At 36.0% G+C, this 20,823-nt stretch overlaps 1 protein-coding gene across 1 annotated transcript in view; it reads right to left on the reverse strand.

The window, feature by feature from the left end:
* Window positions 1-20,823, reverse strand: part of NKAIN3 (sodium/potassium transporting ATPase interacting 3) — a 335,927-nt gene that overhangs the window by 151,692 nt on the left and 163,412 nt on the right. Inside the window, 1 exon segment of the mRNA XM_086886975.1 lies at window positions 15,362-15,442. Coding sequence (XP_086743101.1) covers window positions 15,362-15,442 — 81 coding nt within the window.

Below are 20,823 nucleotides of genomic sequence, written 5' to 3' on the forward strand. Positions count from 1 at the left end.
AAGAACTTTGAAATTTTAACAATTCACAAAATGAAAACCTGGCTGCTTTTTTTTTTTTTTTTCTTTTTTTCTTTTTTTTTTTTTTCTTTTCTAAAAATGGTATTTACCAACAGCCCATACAGAAAAATGTGCAAGCATTGAAACACTATGTTTGGTTTTCAGTACTATGAATAGCTATCATGTTATACCTTTCGTTTATCATCCTGCAACCAGTAATCTCCTGTGTTTCTTTTCATCTACAGTGCAACATGACTCAAACAGCCACTCAGTGGATTGACAAAATAATCTATTAAGGCAAGTGGAATAACAAGCAAAACGAAGTGATAATCCTGCTAGAAAGAACACAACCTCGTGAAATATTAGATCATACTCATTCAATGCTCTAACTTATTTTACTGTTGGCAAAACATTTAAACATAGAAACACATTTATAGTTCCATGCTAATAAGGGGACTCAAAATGTAAGTACTAAATTAAAAGACAATCTATGTCAGAAAGATTATTTATTACACTATTCACATCCTTGGTGATGTGATGCAGCATGACAAACTGTAATGACTAAGCTGCAGAACATAGAAAGCAACATATTGTGCAGTCTTTTTCACACAATCCTAATACTAATACTAACAGAATACAGGTTTCTTCACCTCTAAATCCTTCCTGGGTTCTAAGAGTGGCTTTAATGCTTAGTGAATTTTATTCTCCTTTATAAGAATGATTAGTATTTTAAAATACTGAATATTTCAGAAATGCACCGAAACAGTAAACTAAGGCAGATGTTTGCTTAAAAAAAAAGAAACATATAACACAAATTTCATACATCTACATATCCTCCCCTGATTTTTTTTTTTACTCATATTCATTGAATTTCTCTCACCTCCTATTATCTGTTGGGAGAAGTTACAAAGCAAAAGCCCAACAGAATCACAGAAGAGGTGCCACAATAATATATACAAGATCAATACAAGCAAATGCAACCAAGATTACTTGAAAAGGCTGTTAAGAGATACTATTAGGCAATATTGTAATGTGCATAATACCCAAAGAGAATTATATAGATAAACCAATGCATAGCTCTTATTTAACACATTGTATATCAAACCTTAGAATTTCAACTTCATTGCCTAAGACAAGATTTTGGTACCTGATAAATTCCTAGGGTTTTTTTCAGCTTTTATATTAGACACCTCCCCATCTCAAACTTTATATATGAGAAGTGGAGAGGTCTATGGATTGCCTCTTATTTTAATGCTGATCCTGCAAACTACTTAAATGCATGGTAAGCATGTGAGCAATTTTATTGAGTTTAATGAGACCAGTCATGCATTTTAAGTTAATCTTGTGTCTGAAGCAGCAGAAAAAGCACCCATAGAGAAATCTAAGCAGTAGGAATACACAATGTTGCAGGACAATAACCACTGTAATTTGAACACACTCCCCATGTGCTTCAGGTTACAGAAGCTTATTGGAGGGGTGATGGAAATACTTCACAGGAAATACTTCTGAATGAGGGATAATACATTTGTTCAAAGAGAATTTGTTCAGGCCCAATACAGGAAGAATGGCTGTGGAGACTTTAGGTGAGTGGCACATGGAGGTCCAGGGGTCAGTAAGTTAAAGACTGTTCCAGGTTCAGAACTAGGATTCTTTGGGTGATGCACAGAAACTGGGAAGGAATACAAAAGGATCTCTTTCCATTTTCCTCCACTGTGGTCTTCTCTCTGGTATAAACTATAGAGCTTCTAATAAGAGATTGCAGCAATGTTTGTTTACTTTGGCGCAAGAAAAGTCCTTTTGCCCACCCTCTTCTGGATACCTTTTATAATTTCTAACAGCATATAAATACCAAAATTTAATTATGAAGCATTCATCCTTTATGAATGTTTCTGTCAATGGGTACAAAAGCATTCACTGTCAGACAAAACTCAAATACACTCATTGTGTCATCCCTTTCCTCAAGAAACAAGCATAAAAATGGCAAAAAGATTTCAGTCAATATAAATTGGAAGATAGAGAATATTTAATGGTGAAGAAAAAGCAAGAATGATGAAGATTAAAGGCAGTAAAAAGTTGTTCATTAAGCTTATTAGGAACAAGAGAAAATATAGACCTTCTAATAGATGTTTACTGTGATTTTTTTAAAGAGGCATTTTTAATATATTCCTCTTTTTTTTTTTTTTTTTTTTCTATAAAGAATGACAAGAGGAGGAACAAGCACCTTCTAAACAATTAGTAAGAGGTCTATGAATTTATAACTCATGTGCAATCTTTAGTTCTGGACAGCTAGCAACAACACTAAAGCTCTGGATATTGAGGTCCATGAATGCAAATAAGTTAATTTTAAATAAATCTCTGGAACTGCATGAGACTGAAAAACTTTAAAGCCTATAAAAGATTCAGAAAATGCACATGCAATGGTTCAAGGATCATTAATCTAGCTTTAGTCCCAAAGCAAACAGAAGAAAAATGACTTAAAAACATGCTTGAGGTCCAGCAAAAGCAGTATAATTGATGTCAGTCAATATAATTTCTTAAGACATTAGGACCTGTTAAACAAACTCTATTTCATTGCTTCCAGAGGTTAAATGCTGAGTTGATAGGAGCTGCAAGTAGCTAATATACTTAGAGATCTATAAGACATTAAAAAAAAAATGCTTATTAAAAAAAAAAAAATTGAATGGCAGTAACAATTTAATGGACTGAAAAATAAATAGATTGAAAACTAGCTAATTAACATAGTTTTCAATGGAAAATCATAGCTGAATAAGAGTGTTTCTAGCAGGATTCCCTTGGGATTGATGCATGTTCTGATGTTATTCCACATTGTCATCAGCGATCTAGAAGCACATATAAAATCTCTGCTTGCAGTGGATATATTTGCAGATGCCACACAGAGAGGGAGGAGGGTAAATAATGAAAAGGCAGGCAGCTGTACAGGGCCATCTGGACTACTTGGTAAGCTGGGATCAACGAAACAAAATCCATTAAATTGTAGGCAGGCACAAGCAAAATTATAGAGCCTGGAAACAGGAAATACAAGTCATGACACAGATCTGTAAACTGCATTCTAGAAAACGAAATGTTTGGATAAAAGTTAATATGATCCTGGGATATTTAAGCAAGCTGCCTAGCTACAGATGTAAAAAGTCATCTTACTTAGACATTCAGAAATTAATATCCTAGGATACTGACAGTATTACTAAAATCTAGGAATGTTTTCAAATTATCTAAATGCCTTTTAAAACCATTTGGTTATTTCATTATAACAGGGCAAATTCATGTCCTGAGCATATTTTAAGATGTAGACATTTGCAGGAAGCATATTGTAACAGAGTAAAGTAAGAAGCCTACAAAGAAAATGACACCACAAAATTATTTGAATTTTTATAAGGAATAACAGTTCTTAAACCATTATATAAAGTATACTTTTAACTAATCAGGTAGTCAACTGATTCATAAGAATAAAATATATGCAAACTAAACATGAAATAGATAAAAAAATATCAAGAAGTAACAATTAAAAAGTGATTATTAATAAATTTTGGCTTTTCGAAATTAATTGTTTACACTGATTGTGCTATTGTTTTCAGAGTACACAATATCCACATGGCCAGAACATTTAAGAATAAAAATAGCTACCTCATGTGAAAAACAAGGCATAAGGATGGAAGATACCCTGAAGCAAACAAAAGTGGCAAATCAGGGTAGACGAGAAGCATATGAAAATGGTGCCAACACAGCATGAACTACTCTGAAGTTAAACAATGTACAAGTGTGTTTGAGATGAAGATTTAGTGGAAATCAGTTCTTTCACAGATGGACACGGACATAGTTTTTTCCTCACTGACTATAGTATTTTATCCAACAGCCCACCTTTGAAATGGAAAAAACAAGAGGACTTGTGAATGTCCTGGTAACAGATAAAGAAACATCAATTTAGTCAAGATGATGTGGATCAGAAAGAAAATAATCTGTTGGGTGGTAGTTTGGTCATGTCTGATCAGACTGAGGAAAATTACTAAACTGAATGAAAAGAAAGCTGAAAGAAATCTAAATATCACTGATAATTCACAGAAAGTAAAAGGAAAATGAATCAACTGTGTTATATCTGCAAATAAGTAATGATGGGTTGAGGAATAACACCTATGTCCCTTGAAGCAGAACTAGACAGACTTCAGTAGGCAGTTCAGAGAGTTTGAACTGTCTCAGCATAAAAAGTATCCAAGCCTTCAAACGTTTTTGCAATAAACAAGGAAAATCTTCAGCCAAAACTTCCAAATCAAGAAGAGCTTTTGATCTACCAAGGAAACATGAGCTCTTGATCTACCAAGAACTCCCTCCCCAAAAAAAAAGGAAAAAGAGCTGTGTACTGTGGTATGGTAACCCAATAACACAGTAACACAGAGCAGCAATTCTCAGCAGATGGGTATAATATATTCTCCTCCTGGAATAGAATACCTCATTCAAAACAACATTTTAAAGAGCTTCTACATGCTCTCTAAAGATATAAGCAGAGAGCGAATCTAAATGTACAGAATGCAATGCTGCTATGACACAGAGACAATCAAATCACTCACAAGCAGCATTTGCCCTTGGAAGACAGTGTTAGTCAGGCACTGCTGCCATCCCCGTGACTTCTCTTCCAACATTTCTGCCTTCCCCATTTGACTGAATAGGTCAAGAAGACCTGGCATTATCCCTGCTATACTAAAGCCACTCAGACAATAAACCTCCAAGCAAAGCAAAGGGCAGGAGGGCAGCTAAATCCCCAATAGGATTCTCTCACCCTTTCCCCATTAATCCAAACTGAAGAAGTCTGCTCAAAGGAATTCTAATACTCATGAATAATAAATTCAGTCACATCATCAACATGAGCAAGGAATTTCCCTGAAGGACAGCTGAAACAGAAAGAGAGTATAATAACCTAGACAAGGAACAATCCCTCCAATTCCCTTGTGCAGGAGTTCTCAAAGCCCATTCACCTTATAGAGGTTAAATAAATTATTAGATGAAAACCAGATTTAGGAGGTAAACTTGCTCCAAGATTCAAACCACAAAGATTAAGAGAATTCTTCCTATGACCTTACAGAATCAGAAACCTTCTTCCAATTAAGACAATTTAACACAACACAAACATTAAGCATTCTACAAAAGAAGATTTCCAAAACAGACATGTTGGAAATAAATTTAAGGCTTACCCAAGGTTATGCTATTGAACTAGAGCTGTTTGTTTGCTGAAGCCTTCAGAAGAAATTAATATGGGGAGTAAAGGCAGGAACACTGCCATATTGTCCACCTAGAAAGAACCACTTAAGAGGAGATGAAGGGCAATTTTTTTTCTTCCACCTGCTCTTTTGAAACATCTGGTGAAAGTAAGGTTCAGGTAGGAACACCATAGCTACAAGGTTTGTAAAAATCAAAGGCAAAATTACAACACCAGACTTCGGGACAGAAGTAATTTAAGGAGTATGTTAACAAAGAAAGTTAAAGGAAAAGTAAAGGATTATGTAAATCTACAAGACAAGCGTCTACAAGACACTAAAAAAGAATGGAGAATGTGGAAAACTCTGAGGGGATATAGGGAATCTGTATAGTTAGGAAAAATCTCCTTGGCTGTCAAATGCAGATCTATGAAAAGTAAAACAAGGTTTCTCCCTTGCTTTTCCTCTAAATTAGAGTTTATGTGTCCCAAAGGATGTAAGCAGTCACCTGGATGACACCTAGAGATGATAAACAATAACCTGCTTCTTATATTTCTTTTACAGTTCAAAAATAAGCCTATGTTAATGCATCTAAATCATATCTAGAGAAAGGTCTGGGCAGACAGGATGGATGGGCCTAGGCCATTTTTATGGGGTTTGACAAGGCCAAGGTCCTGCCCTTGGGTCACAACAACCACAGGCAGCTCTACAGGCTAGGGCAGAGTGGCTGGAAATTTGCCCAGTGGAAAAGGACCTGGGAGTGCTGGTCAGCAGCTGACTGAACTTGAGCCAAGAAGGCCAGTGGCATCCTGGCTTGGATCAGAAATGATTTGGTGAGCAGGACCAGCACACCAATTGGCCCCCTCTACTCAGCACTGGTGAGACCAAACCTTGAGTGCTGTGTTAAATTTTGTGCTGCTCAATTCAAGAAGGACATTGAGGTGCTGGAGTGAGTCCAGAAAAGGGCAACAAAGCCAATGAAAGATCTGGAGCACAAGTCTAATGAAGAGTTCGATAAAAAGAAGCTCAGGGGAGACCTTATCACACTCTGCAACTACCTGAAAACAGACTGCAGTCAAGTGGTGGTAGGTCTCTTCTCCCTGGTAAAAGTGACAAAAGGAAATGGCCTCAAGCTATGCCAGGTGAGATTTAGATGGGATATTAGGAGAAAATTCTTCACTCATAGAGTTGTCAAGGGAATTGAAGTTGTCAAGGGAAGTGAAGTTGTCAGGGAAGTGGTGGAATCACTGTCCTTGGAAGCGTTCAAGAAATGTGTCCACATGGTCCTTTGGGACATGGTTTAGTGGTAGATCTGGCAGTGCTAGGTTAATGATTGGACTTGATGACCTAGGAAGTATTTTCCAACCTTAATGATTCAAAGATTTACAGTTATGAAGTCCCAAAAGAAACATGGTAGCATATTTAAAAATCCCATGAGATTCAGCATCAAAATTTATGAAAATAACCTTTACAGATTCTACTGCCAGCAACAACAAATGACCTATACTTTCATCAAGGTACAAGGACTGTCTCATGTACAAACTAGTACAAAAAATAATTACTTAAAATTACATTTTTTTCTTAACAAGCATTGTCTTCCAACGGAAGAAAAAACCCCAAGCAAACAACCTATGAATCAGTGTAAAACTCCCTTCAAAACAGCTAAAGTGTTTTCAAACTAGACATCAATTAAATAATTAAATCTTCATCAGAAGACTGATGAAATGACAGATTTTCCTATAATCAGGAAGAAGTCCTTACTTGGCAATTGTCAGAACTAAAATCCCAAAGGACACACTACAGCAGTATAGAAATTTTTATCAAAAAAACATAAATTTGACCTTAGCAGGCAACAAATAGATCTGGTAGTAGCACTAAAATAAGTAAACTGCTTTACATATGGGTCAGCATCTCTACACAGCAGTCATTCATCTCAGAAGTTGCAGGACAGACAGCAGATGTAGTTGATCTAACGTCTAAACAAGAATATGATTAAAGAAATAATCAAAATATATTTCATTGAAGTTTTATCAGAAGGGCATCACATTTGCCAAGAAGATAATGGAATACCAGCAACAGCCTTCCCATTTCTACAAAAAGAGCATAATAATCACTACAAAACATATCCAAATGTCAATAATTAGATAAAATTATCCCCTGAGTAATGAAATCCAAGCACACTGTTACCTGCAGAAGAGCGTGTCGTACTTGTTTACAACCAAATCACAACTCAGGGAAATTTCCTTTCATCAGTCCATGAACAGTTCAACTTATTTCAGAAACACAAGGTTAGAACAGATGACTAGATGGTCCTTCCTGCTCTTGTATTCCCTCATTCCTTATTCTGTGTGTTCTTCGTTCTACATGTAAATACCCACGACTTTTTCAGGCCTTTTGCAATGGGCATCAGACACAAACCCTAAGTATGCAGGATTTACCCTCTCTGCATCTCTAGTCATTGCAGCATGGATCCCTGAATCACAGGAATACTTTTTCATAGGAAAAGATCTCTTTGGAGAAATATTGCAAGCTCCTTGACTTACTTACCTCCTTTCTATAAGCCAACATTTTAGGGTTTTTTTTCCTTTTAAAAAACTTAAACACCCTAAAAATTAAGCCAATGACCTCAAACAAATATGACTGTGATATTTATGTTAATAAATTTATCTGTGCAGCTCTTAGCTAAACAGATATATTGTGCCCATTATTCCCAGAGCCATTTAATATTAATGGTATTAAATGGATTATTAAAAAACCCACAGAGATATTACCTTAGTTATTCAAACCAATTAAGATAGTATCCTTCAGTCCAGTTATCAACGTTATAATTTTGCATCATTAGTGGTTGTAAAAGAAAACCAGTTCTGATTAAAACACCTATTTTAATAATGCTCATTGTATATAATAAATTGAACCACTGTAAATGTCACCTGAAAGGATATAAAATTTTTGCACCATCTGGAATGTACTCCTGATTAAGTTGTTCAGCAATGAGATTGTATCACCTAAACAAACTAATTAACATCAGAACAACACATTTTGTGGTTTCACTGGCATTTATCTGTGTCCCATGTATTCTACATAAGCCTTTTCCCAGAATGACCTTATGTTCAAATAGTGACATGAAACTAGTGCATGTTAACTCTCTTTTCAAGAATAAGCATATTTTTCATTACATCTGACACAATACGACACCTTTACTGAGTAGAGTAAAACAGACTGAACAACAAATTAATTTTGGAACATGAAATCTGGAACATCAAAGTCTCTTCAACTAAACAACCACAAAGTCTCTTCAACTACAATAGGTTCACACCTTTTTGCTCTTCAATTTTCTTTTCTTCCTTTTCTTTCTTTTTTTTTTTTTTTAAAGAGCACATATTAAGTCATTTTTTGTAAGTCACCTTTTTTGTTTGAGACATTTAAATTGCAAATAAGAAGAAAATGCTATTTTCCATAGCTTCATCATTATGAATTCATGGTTCATAGCTAATTCTGCTCTAACTTTTCATGGAAACAGTCATTGTATTCTATGAATACTACCACACAGATTTTCTGCTCCTGCACGTACTGATGTCAGCCTAACACAACATCAAAAAATACTGTTTGCAAATACCATTGAAAGGCACCCCAACAACATGTTAATCTACGATTAACGGTACCTAACACCAGCCAAGGCCAGAGCCATTATTCTGAAGTGCTGAAATGTTGTTTCTGTTCAATATTACACTGCATAACTTCACAGTAAATTGGTTTCCAGGTTTATTGCCAAAGTAATTAAAAATTCAAAAGGTTGCTGTTTGAGCAGAACATTATGGTAAAGTATTAAATACAATTGAACCTGGAGATTATTTCTTTTTATAGTGAGAGAGCAGCAGGATGGGAGGAGCAACTTGAATAAGGAAGGTTATATTAGAGGTTCATATTTTAGCAAACATATTTCAGTGGAACCTCTACTGTAGGGAAGGGCACAAGAAAAACTAAAAAGAGGCAACTGGGTTTAAAACCTTTTTTTTAAAAAAACAAACAAATTTCTGAGACCTGGTTCAAAGAAAGGGTGAATGCCAAGGGAGTTAAACGGATTATATGATACAAGCATTAAAACTTATATTTGATCTGGTTTTTGCTTTATATTATCTTAACTCTACTTATTAAAGTACATTTTTAATGTCAGAGAAGATTCTGGAGCATTATTTGCAAAACAATAAGTTTTTAAACCCTTTGGGAATAAGGAAGAGGAAAGAGGAGAAGGTGAGGGAGTCCAAGCCTCAAGGAAACAAACCCAGCCTTCCATCAGGTTTAATTTCTGCAAGCTGAATTTTACTAGTGCATATGCTCCACAGAGATCACATTTAACTACTGCTATAAAATTAGTAATTTGTAATATTTAGAAACTGCAGCAGGCCTACAGCCACATCCAGTGCTTCAGCATGATCCATCATTGCGCACATCTCAGCTGGTAGCAGCTGATGGCATCATCTGGAGCAAACAAACACCCAGTAGTGAGGAGAATTAGAAGCTGAGGGTGTGTAGTCTCCCAAGAGAGATGGTGATCAAAAAGATGTGATGAGGAATAAGAGGTGTGTGGGAAGAAATTCTCAGCTAGCTGTACATGAATGTATACAGTATGTACAGCACCAAAGAAATACACTGCTATCATTCTTGCTTTGCTCTCAGTGAAGGCAATGATTTGTGTTCAATTGAAGATCCATCAATCAAACAGACAGCACTTGAGTTTTGTCTATAACAGAAATCTAATCTCTACCAAGACTGAGCAGCAATGACAGCATTGTCTCCCTCTTCTTGTCACACAGATGAACAGCAAAACCCCACCTGTGCACACCCAAAACCCACTGTCAACCTCCCAGGAGACTTGGTACCCTGTTTTCTGTGTCCCTACACACCCCCTGGGGAGAAAAGCCAGAGACACCCCAAGCTCCCCAGCTGGAATGACAGACACGATGAAATGCTTAGGAGTCTTAATTAAGATGAGATTTTGTACACGTTTTTTTGAATGCAAACACTCCTACCCTAATCCATCCATGAACACTCGGGTTTTTATCTTGGCAGAGGCTTGTTTCTGTAGATCAAAAACAGTGGAGTAGAAGAGCTGTCCATTACTAAGGCTTTGTAACAGCTTTAGATTCTCTTCAGTGTCCTTATTATTAAAAAGCTTCTCCTGACCTCCAACCAAATCTTCTTCGTCACATGCTCAGCAAATTATTTCTTGCTCTTCTTCCCAGTGGATATAAAAAAAACCTTCCTCCACATAAAAGTCACTTACATGTGAGTAGATGCACAATGACCTGCTTAAACTAAGGAAATCCTTTATCCTCCATCTACTGATTTTCCATATAGGTTTTATGGATGCTTCCAACTTTGTCCCTGAGTTTTTTGGAGTGGGTAATTCTGTGGAGCTAATTATGATGATAATTAACCCAAAATAATGGTCTCTGTTTTCTCACTTACATCAGCACAAGTTAGAAAGAGAATCACTTTTTCTTTCATATTGTTAATGTAAATTCAACCAATGCTCTCATTTCAGATTAAAAAAAAAAAAGACACGAGCCCAAGCATACACCATTACATCTCTATTAATACAAATTAGCATTGTTTCTGAGCTTAACTTACTCCATTTGAGATGATTAGATATAATTGCACAACAATTAAGGATTGACTGACATGCACCAGATGGAATAAATTTGATTTCACAAGCAGCCAGTATAAAGTCCACATAATTAACCCTCATTCTGATATACAACATTTTGTTTGGAAAAGAGAGCTAGGTTTCCAGTCTCTCAACATTTTAATAAGTAAATTATTAGTCCATTTTTTCCTCAGATGGAAGAAATCATTAACTTCATCAGATAATGCTATCCTCCAACTACAGATCCACATAATAATTTGGCTTACAGTTCTGTCTCCAGCTTAATAAAGCTGGATGGGAGACCTAAAAACTTTGATCATCCATTGACCAAAGTAAATATTACTAGGAAAAAACACGTGAAAAGATATTTTTTCATTTAGTGACATAAACAAGACTTCCTACAGCTTCAGGGGAAAGTTGGTGCCACAGGCATAACAGAGAGCTCACATTCACTTAACATGTAAAACTAAGGACAAGATAATAAACATAAACTATTAAGAAATAGTTTCCTACTGAACATACGAGTGTGTGTCAGGCAAATCCTTGGCCAAAAATATTAGAAGAGTCAGTTGACACAGAGCTCAATTTTGAGAGCAAAACTTAAATCCAGAGTGAGGCATGGTTCACAGCAAAGAAGCATGCCATGGAATAGCCATGCAGGACAAGTAGAAATATCCTAGAAAAAGAAAAGGGTTCATCTATGTTCCCCAGCTGCTTAGGGAAGGTATATGAAACAACAGGAAAGGTGTACACAGCACCTCAGTGCTGCTATACATTTACCAAATAATGGTTTTAACACATGGAAAGAAATGCCAGTAACTCACAAATACAAAAGCAGTAGAAAAATGGTATTTAAAAAAAAAAAAATTGGAATAGAAAATGATAAATACAAATGAAAACAGCTATTTTCATATTGGATCTGAAACACTGGAGGGATGTAAACAACATAATTATTAAGTGTACACTCTAAACAGATGAAGTCTCCTTTGTACAGGAGTACATAACACCATGTACTGTTGCAGATGGAGGGATGGCTTATACACATTAGAAATTATGTGGTCCATATTTAAGCACAAAACTTCAGAAAAACAGTTTGTGGTTTTGTCTACATGCTTTAAATTGCCTGTAGTCTGGAATGTGACATTAGAACTTCATTTCAAGACACAGAATGAGATCAAAACAATTAATGAGTTTATGTATGGATGTAGCAAGCTGTCATCCTGCAGTGCAGAATTAAAAGGTCATGCTATAATAACAGCTTTGTTTCTCTCATATGGAGTGATTAACACTAAAAATTATGTTTCCAATTTCAGAGAAGTAGTAAATGAAAAAAGGCAAATTTCATTTATTTCATATAGGCAGTTTCATTGCTGCTAAAATCAGGAAAAAATAATACAAATAAAAAAGGTGTATATAGGTATACTTCTTCTATTTCTGATCAAATACAATTTTTTTAGCCCTGGAAAAAAGCGTTACAACTTCATTTGCGCATCTTTAATGTAAGTGAAAAAGGATCTTGACCTCTATGTTGTTTATAAGGCAGTTAAAGAGAGAACAGTTGCTCGTTAGATTTCTACTGACAACAGCTGGCTGTGGGAGAGCTGTGTTTATTTCCCTTTTGCACCCAAGATGACTTGAAGCTATATCATCCTTTTCCCAGAAGACTGCCTTAATCACCACAGCCTAGCTATTGGAGGGTGCTTAGTTTATCAAGAAAATTTTAACTGAAGGTAATTTAAGGGAAAATGTTTCAAACTTTCACAGTAAACAGGAGTAGGTTACCTATGTCCTTCTTATTCTCATTCAAATTTTTCATTAACTGCAGTAGTACTTCCTGGCAGAATTCAAACAGTGAATATTCAAAGGAGATCCTCCTCCCCACTTCAAAAATAAGATCTGAGCAAAATTTCAGCAGTGCTGGATTTCTGTTATGACATTTGAAAAGTCTCTCTGCATTATATGCATACTCCATGGGCGGGTATTGAATTAAAATTACCATTTATAATTGTACCAAGTTAGATTTTCTGAAGCATTCATGACTGAGGACTCAATTCAAGCAAGAGCTACTTCATTCTGGTCAAAGCAAATACAAACATGGTACTGCTGAAAAACAAACAAGCCAACAGAAATCACCTGCCAGACAGCATTACAATTTTCCCTGATAGTATGTCAACAGAAGTTTAAAATTGTAATCAATCTGTATTCATTTCAGAGACACAGCTTCTTTTTATTTATTTTTTTAATGGAAAAATAGTACAATAGGATGAAAAAAAAAGCAAATATTGCCTGCCAAGATTTCAATGCTGAATAAATAGCCATACTTGGAAAGCTTATTATGGTGTTTGATTTCCCAACTACACTAATGTACTCAGATAACAGCACTTTTCTATCATGTCTGACAACACAGGAACATATTAATGGAAGAAATGTTGAATTTTTTTAACTAGCATCTTGAATAAAATGTGGGTCTCAATTAAAGCTGGTGTGACATATTAACCAAATGATAAATACCCAGGATTTTATGCATATGGGGCAAAAAAGTCTCTTGATGGCCTCATCATATTTAACAAAATTTTCAGAAAGACCAATAAATAGACCCAAAATACCGTGACGTACTGAAAAAAAATAATTCTATCATTGTTAAGCTGGTCTTGATACTCATACCTTTGGCATAATTTATACAAGAGCAGTTAACTTCCATGACAATAATTTGTGTCCATCACCTCATGGAGAAATACTTTTCAAATGTAATTATAAACCACAAGATAAAAGTTCCACAAAAGTGTTGAGATTAACTGAACTATACACTAATAAAAGGGAGTTTTGTCAACTGCCAAGCAGTATTTTTGGTACTATTTCTCTGCATTGTGATTTGTCATTCACATTAAGTAAGAAGAGCAAAAAGTGAAACACAGAAGTGAAACTGGAAGATGAAGGATTTCAATTCACACCTGCTGATTTATAAACCTCTTAACTGAGGATATGATCAGAATCCTTTGCAAATGAATTCAAGGGTCAGACTAAAAGCTTTGCTTCACTTCTTAGTGAATAAATATATTATTTCTACATAAAATATAATAGTCACTACGAAAACAGACATGACCCAACTAAATAAAAGTATACAACCTCTATGTATCATAAGAATGAACAATTATTTGGCTATTCATCATTTCTATGTGTTGCTCTTCTGTTCATGCACTAGATTTTTAAGTCAGAACATACCATAAGGATCATTTATTTTGATCATCTATGAAGTGTATTAATTTCTTTATCAAACCTGTGACTTCTTACAAGCTACATATTTGAAGGAAAAATAAACTGTTACAGCTTTTCATTATGAATTTTTATCACCAAAGGAACCTATCGCTGAAAGCTTAAATTTAAATGGAATTTCTACTGAGTAAATGAAATCTTATTTCTTATTAAATTGGTTTCATCAGTTTTCTGTTTATTGTCAACCAAAAGCTAGGAGCTTTAATGCTAGCAAGTACATAGCTCAGAAATGTTCCACTCTGGACAGAGTGGAGTAAACAATTCACAGAATCTCAGAATGGGTCAGGTTGGAAAGGTCCATAGTGGGTCTTCTGGTCCAGCCTCCCTGCTCAAGCAGGGTTTTCCCAGAGCACATTGCACAGGACTGCATTCTCTAAAATCATTGCATGAATTAACAGTGATGCAGTTCATATCACTAAATCTACAACCAGTAACAGTGGCATTTATTCTATTAACAATGCTGGGATCAACATGAGCCATAGGCAGACTGTGCCTGGAATCATTTAAATGTGGTAAATGTGGTAAACCAAGATCTATACCATCTGTGTCCAACTGGGGGATAAAAAACCAAAAGGTGTTGTATGAAACTCCCTGAAGATACAACACTAAACACAACCTATGCTAACATAAGGGCCACCTTGAACAAGTGCACATCTCTCAATATTTCAAGCAAACATTTCTGCTCTAATCAGAGGATTGAATAAAGAATTGGTGACCTAGAGCACTAAGTGTCATGTAATGGAAAGTTTTATTCAGCTGTGACAAAATTCATCCTTTGCCATTTGTTGTTTTTTATAAAGAATTAACATTCTCGCTGTGAGATCAATTTGCTCAACAATTTATTACATTAGCCTTCTTAGTAATTTTTTTTCAAAGTAGTCTTAGAAATTCACACTTTTTATACACACTTGAAAATCCAACAAAAATTACAGTGCCTGCTTTTCAAGAATCAAAAAGGACCTCAAATTTACAACTGAATACTTCCCACCTCTCACCTTGGGATGGTACTTCAGAAGGCAACTGTAATTCAGATTCATTGCATTTATGTACTTCAAACCTGTGGCTGTTTACTAGCAGGGAGAAGTTCAAACATTATTATTCTTGTTGGAGGGAAATGCTGAAGATCAAACTGGATGTTCAAACAACCACATTTTTCCTCTGTGGTTCCAGTCTTCCAAAATCTGAGAGTCCTGCTGTTGAAACACCCTCCCATAAACCTGAAAAAGGATAAGTGACCTACCTTAGAAAGCCCGCCTACTTCCAGATAGAAGCAGATAATGAAAACATTCCAGGTGACCCACAGGGCAGTCCACACCGTGTACTAAACACAAAAAAGAGAGAAAAATAAAACATGAAGATGAAACGACTTCATACTGAGCAGATCAATAATAAAACACTGATATCAATAAACATTGTTCTTCTGGGAACAGCCAAGAACAGAGAGTTCAGAAAAGGAGCTCTCCCTGCAGAAGTCCCCGAAGAAACACCGGAAATTACAAATTCAATATTCATTGCTGTACTAAATAAATACCAATAAAACAGATTTACTCTTTACAGTTTTGCACTATCCTACTGATATCAGTTAAGTCTAAAATGCTGACTGAAACACCAGCTTTGGGACAAATCTGAGTAATTTTTAAATCCTAATTTAGCTCTCTTAAAGGAAATTTCAGATGAGCAAAGTACCTTAAATAAGTAAATATTATTGAAATAACATTTAAATATTATGAAGAAAGATGAAAGAAAAAATCCACCACCAAAGAAAACAGAAGATCTATTGATTGGGTAATCTAGACTTTTTTCTTTAAAAAAAAATAGGTAAGGTGTGAATATAATCTCTTGAGAGTCTTTCACAGTAAAACGTACTTTATTACCTTAAAATTAGCTCACTACTTCTGCAAGCTTTTTGCCATGAATCTGATCCTGCAAAGCACACTTAACAGCTGAATGTATCCATACCTCTTCTGGCTTCTCAAGCATTGTATTGAACTCAAACATCACCCACAGCAAGAATGGGACATGAATTCATCTCTTTTAAATCATTTACATTTTAACTGTCAGCACAACAGACTGGCACCATTTCTTTATGGATGCACTCTCTACTGCCATACAGCTGTCCACTATTCCCAATGAACTCTCCAGGCACTCCACCTCAGGAGCATTTCATCCCGATGGGCCAAGTGTCCACGCAGCCAAGCTGGAGTAACATCCACTGGAAGAAATGCAGTGAGCAGCAGCACTGCCACTTTACATTTACACACTTGGAGCCTCCACAGTGGGGAACTGCTGCTAAGAGCAAGTCTACTTAGCCAAATGAGGGTTAGTACCTATTGTTTTGCTTTGATATAATCATTAAAGCTCCACATACTGATCTACAATGCATTGCACAGGTGCCATCAGTTTGGCTTTCTTGGGCAGTTTTGGGTTTTGTTCCCCTTTTGTTCCTCTCCCTGTCATGTATAATGAAAGGTTCAGATAAAGATTTGATTTTTCCCCTCCTTGATTCTTCCCCCCTGCAAAGGGCCATTTCTGTACACCAAAAAGGTCAACTGCTTTAATATAATTTCTTTTGAGGTATGTAGGCAGCTGGGCAAAGGCCCAAGAAGTAGGTGATTAAGAAACAAAACAAGAGTAACACTCCTGGGTCATTTCCTCTCTCTTACAAAGAAGGGCAGTGTGGCAGCTGAAGGCTGGGTTATGATAACACAGACAAAGCTGTTGTGGTCTGTAAGCAACTTGAGGTCTGTACTGTTCATATGACTAACCTAGAGTATATCACATTTTACTACATTTGTCGACTTTGTAGTAACTTGATGCCATCTTCAACTTCTGATTTCCTAACATTTATATTCAGAACATTACGTGCAGATAGTTCAAAATTAATGAACAAGTCATAGAATCTAGTTGCAAGTAAAAAAGCAGGATCAAGACTATGTGGGAATATTCTCCTTTTTGAGAAAGAATTTTTTATCTCTCTGTGAACTAATTCTGTCACCACAACAAAAGGATTTCTGTTTGATCTGCCAGGCCAAGCCAAATCTGTTAATGGCCTCATTCTGTCCCATGGCTACCAATGACAATTCTGTGCTGCACAGGCAAAAACTGTCTGAGCTTGTTTTCCCAGGCCAGGCTATGCTGTTTTACACAGTTAGGACCAGTTTGGTTCCTGATCCACCAAGAGGATTACTGAAAGAGAAATGCAGGTGCAAAGCAGGTGTGCACCTTGAAACCCAGCTGCTGTGTATGGAGAGGATCTTCCTAAACTTTCACTGAGCTGAAGAAATTTAAATTTAAGCTCCATCTGCTTTGCAAACATAATAATTACATTATATTCAGTAATTAGTACTATATAATTTATTAAAGTAGGAAACTTATTGTCCTCTTGGATATGTAAGGAGCAAATTCTTTCCTTGTATAGTTTTGTAGGTACTTAAGTAAAGGTTGTAAGACAGCAAAGGCAACAAAGAAAAATTAGGAAATGTCAGAATTTGAGCTGTGCATGCCAACTTAATTTTTCTATTTCGTGGCTGTGCAATACAATCCAAATATTAATAAAACCATCATAAGATATATTTTTATTTTAAAATATCTCACCTCCTCTAACACATTTTATGAACAGCTAGCTCAATATTTCTTCTCTCCTTGTTGCTCATACCATTCTGAGGACAGAATATTAATTTCCTCATGAGGTTTACAAAGATGCTCATCGCTGTAGTGTGTGAGAGCTGCACAAACATTAACTAATTTATTTTATGTTATAAGGGAACGATACAGTTCTCAGAATGCAAATGATGTTCTGATACATGCAGAGATTATACTCAGAAGTATTCATACATTATAAGCATCCAACTTGTGGTGCTTAAGAGTTCATTTTTCAGAATGCTTGAGGTTATACACTCAGTTTATAAACTCAGTGTTCAGCTCCCTGTGGCTGAGCATGCAGCACTTGTGTAAATCAGACCACAAGATCTCAAGACAAGAATCCAGAATGCAAGGGGAAAACAAAGCATGCGGCTGGTTTTGTTAAAGTGACTCGCTTTGTGTCAAAAGAGGTTTCAGTGGCTGAGAGCAGAGATAAAACTCAGCTACTGAGCACAGCCTTCACAGCAAAAGCAATCCTTTTTTTCTTGGTAGGATGTGCCTCACTATTCCCACTGTCTTCTGTTTTCTGAAAATCAGGTTTCGATTCTACATCTCTGACCACCAGAATACCACCAAATGTCTGTCCTTCCTTTCTACTGAAACTGAGGCAACAATATAAGAATTAGCAGGTATCTATCTAATTCAAATCTGCAAATATATAAAAGAATAGTAGTAAGACACTACAGAAGGGCTTTAATGGCAACTTTTCTAATTTTTTGAATGTTTCTTTCTGAAAAACTTGAAATACATTCTGACATTATATGCATTGTGTAAATTTATATACATATGTCGTCTAGGTTATAAAAACTCCACCAAGCAATCTTCCATTATGTGGCATCACACTAACACCTGCTTGAGTCATTAAGAAAGGTGCAACTTTTAGATCCATGAGGCAGATTTCTTTCTGCTAGCAGAGCAACAGCCCAAATTGCTGTCCTCTGTGTGAAGAGATGCAACATGCATGCTGGCAATTTCCTCTCACTGTTGGAATGGTTAAGGTCTGAGATATCAGGTACACACTGACCCTCAGGTTTCACTTCCCTCCCAAGGCACCTAACCTGCTTCATGATCTGACCTGCCATTTAACCTCTCCCACTCCATGTCCTGAACAATATCTTGTCCATCCTGCTGGGTCTGCTCACTCTTACTTCCCAACACCCAGCAATTCCTGCTTAGTTCCTTGGCCACCCACATTCTGTGCACCCCATCTCAAATGGCCTCATACTCAGTGTCACAACCCTCACCACATCTGGCATGAAGAAAGAATTTTCCACACACATTAAATCAATAAGAAGTGTTGGTGTTTTTATTTTGTACCCTAAGCGATGCAGAATTTAAAAAGCACCTGGACATTTTTGTAGCAGATCCCTTCTAGAGGAAGGACCTAGGACCAGGCCATAATCTTTACTTATTTCTCTCTATCATACACTACATCTTTTACTGCTTTTGGTCTTTTGCACTAAGGTGTGTATACTATGCAGTGTGAGGAAGTATTTGGAGTTTTACCAATAATGTGGAGGGAGTACTCACTAAACCTTACAGACTAAATATCTAATAAATAACCCCTTTCATAATATCAGCCTGTCTACAACAGTGAGACTTCCATACCTCTTGACTCTACTATCACATTGAAACCAATGCAGAGATTTATTTAATGTATCAGTGAAATACAAACATTTCTAGAGTTAAAACATTTGCACTGGATGGGCACAACACCATAAAAACAACTGGTTAAGGTAAAAGAAGGAAAAGAATTTTACAAGTTTGAATATTACAAGGATTGTGGGATAAGTTTAGCTTTAATGAATAAACTACCTCAAGAGTACATTTCAATCTGAAGTGCAGCAATTACTCTGACAGTGTCATTCACAGCATGAGAGAATGAATATTGGCTCGGGGATACTTCAAGGGAAAGGAGCAACTACTGGGTTGTCAAATCATCCTCCTGTAATACCTGGCATCAGTACTTGCAAATCCTTATTAGCCATATTTATGAAAGATGGCAAGGGAAGTGACATAAATAAGCATGAATGAGAAGTAACAACACAGGACTTACCAGGAAGGATATTCAACAAGTAGTTTTGGAAGCCTAAATATTTCACATATTTCCACTCTCTGTAAAACATTTGTTTGAATACTGAATAAAGTATCCTATACAGCCTTTATTCTGCTGTTCTGTTTTTTAATTGTTTGTTTTTTGTTTGGTTGTTGTTTATTTTTATAAGAAACTCTTTCCTGGCTTTTCAACTATATCCATTGCCTATATATCATATTATTTAATGGAATATATTAAGGCAAGTAAAACAGAGATTCCCACCATAGATTCTCCCTATTTAAGTGTATTATTTTCATCCCTCACTATTTATTAACACATTCTTTTTTTCAGCTTTCAGCCTGGCTTTTGCAATTTTAGCTATATGACTCATCATTTAGAAGCCTTTTGAAGTCCCATATCAGAAGTAGCAGAGGGAGAAAATCCCCAGCTTTAACAAGTATCTTGTCATTATCATCATCAGTCAATCTTAACAGCCTGAAAATCTGCTGATGATAGCAAGATCTATTAAGAAAGGAAAAGCTTGAACAAGGAAACAGATCACAGCAGAGCTCTGAAACTTCGACAAGAGTGCAACAGTGCAGTTAGAACTGAAATTCAGCTGTTTCTTTCTTCTTTGCAGATGTTTGGGTAAGTTTCAAATGAGCTAATATGGGAAAATTAGGAATCAGTTCTGCACTTTTATGCCCCCTGGGAACCTCACACAGATTTAATTCAGTCACAAAATATTCAAATACTGAAAATAACACATCTGCTTAGTGACAGGACAAATTGTTCATAACATTTATCTAAATTACTAATTAATACAAAACCTATTAGAAATAATTATTGGATTTCAACTAATTAGGACACTTGGAGTCAATGTTGACACTCCCTTTCTCTCTCTATTTTCTAAGCTCTGAGGACTTGGAATTTTAAGTATGAGCAAGGGAAATTGCAGATTTATTTCAGAATCATCATCCATATAGTCCTGTATCTGAGGGACTGTAGCCAGTAAACTTGAACCA

This window comes from Cyanistes caeruleus, chromosome 1 (genome assembly GCF_971803275.1).
Source record: "Cyanistes caeruleus chromosome 1, bCyaCae1.hap1.1, whole genome shotgun sequence".
Taxonomy (NCBI): domain Eukaryota; kingdom Metazoa; phylum Chordata; class Aves; order Passeriformes; family Paridae; genus Cyanistes; species Cyanistes caeruleus.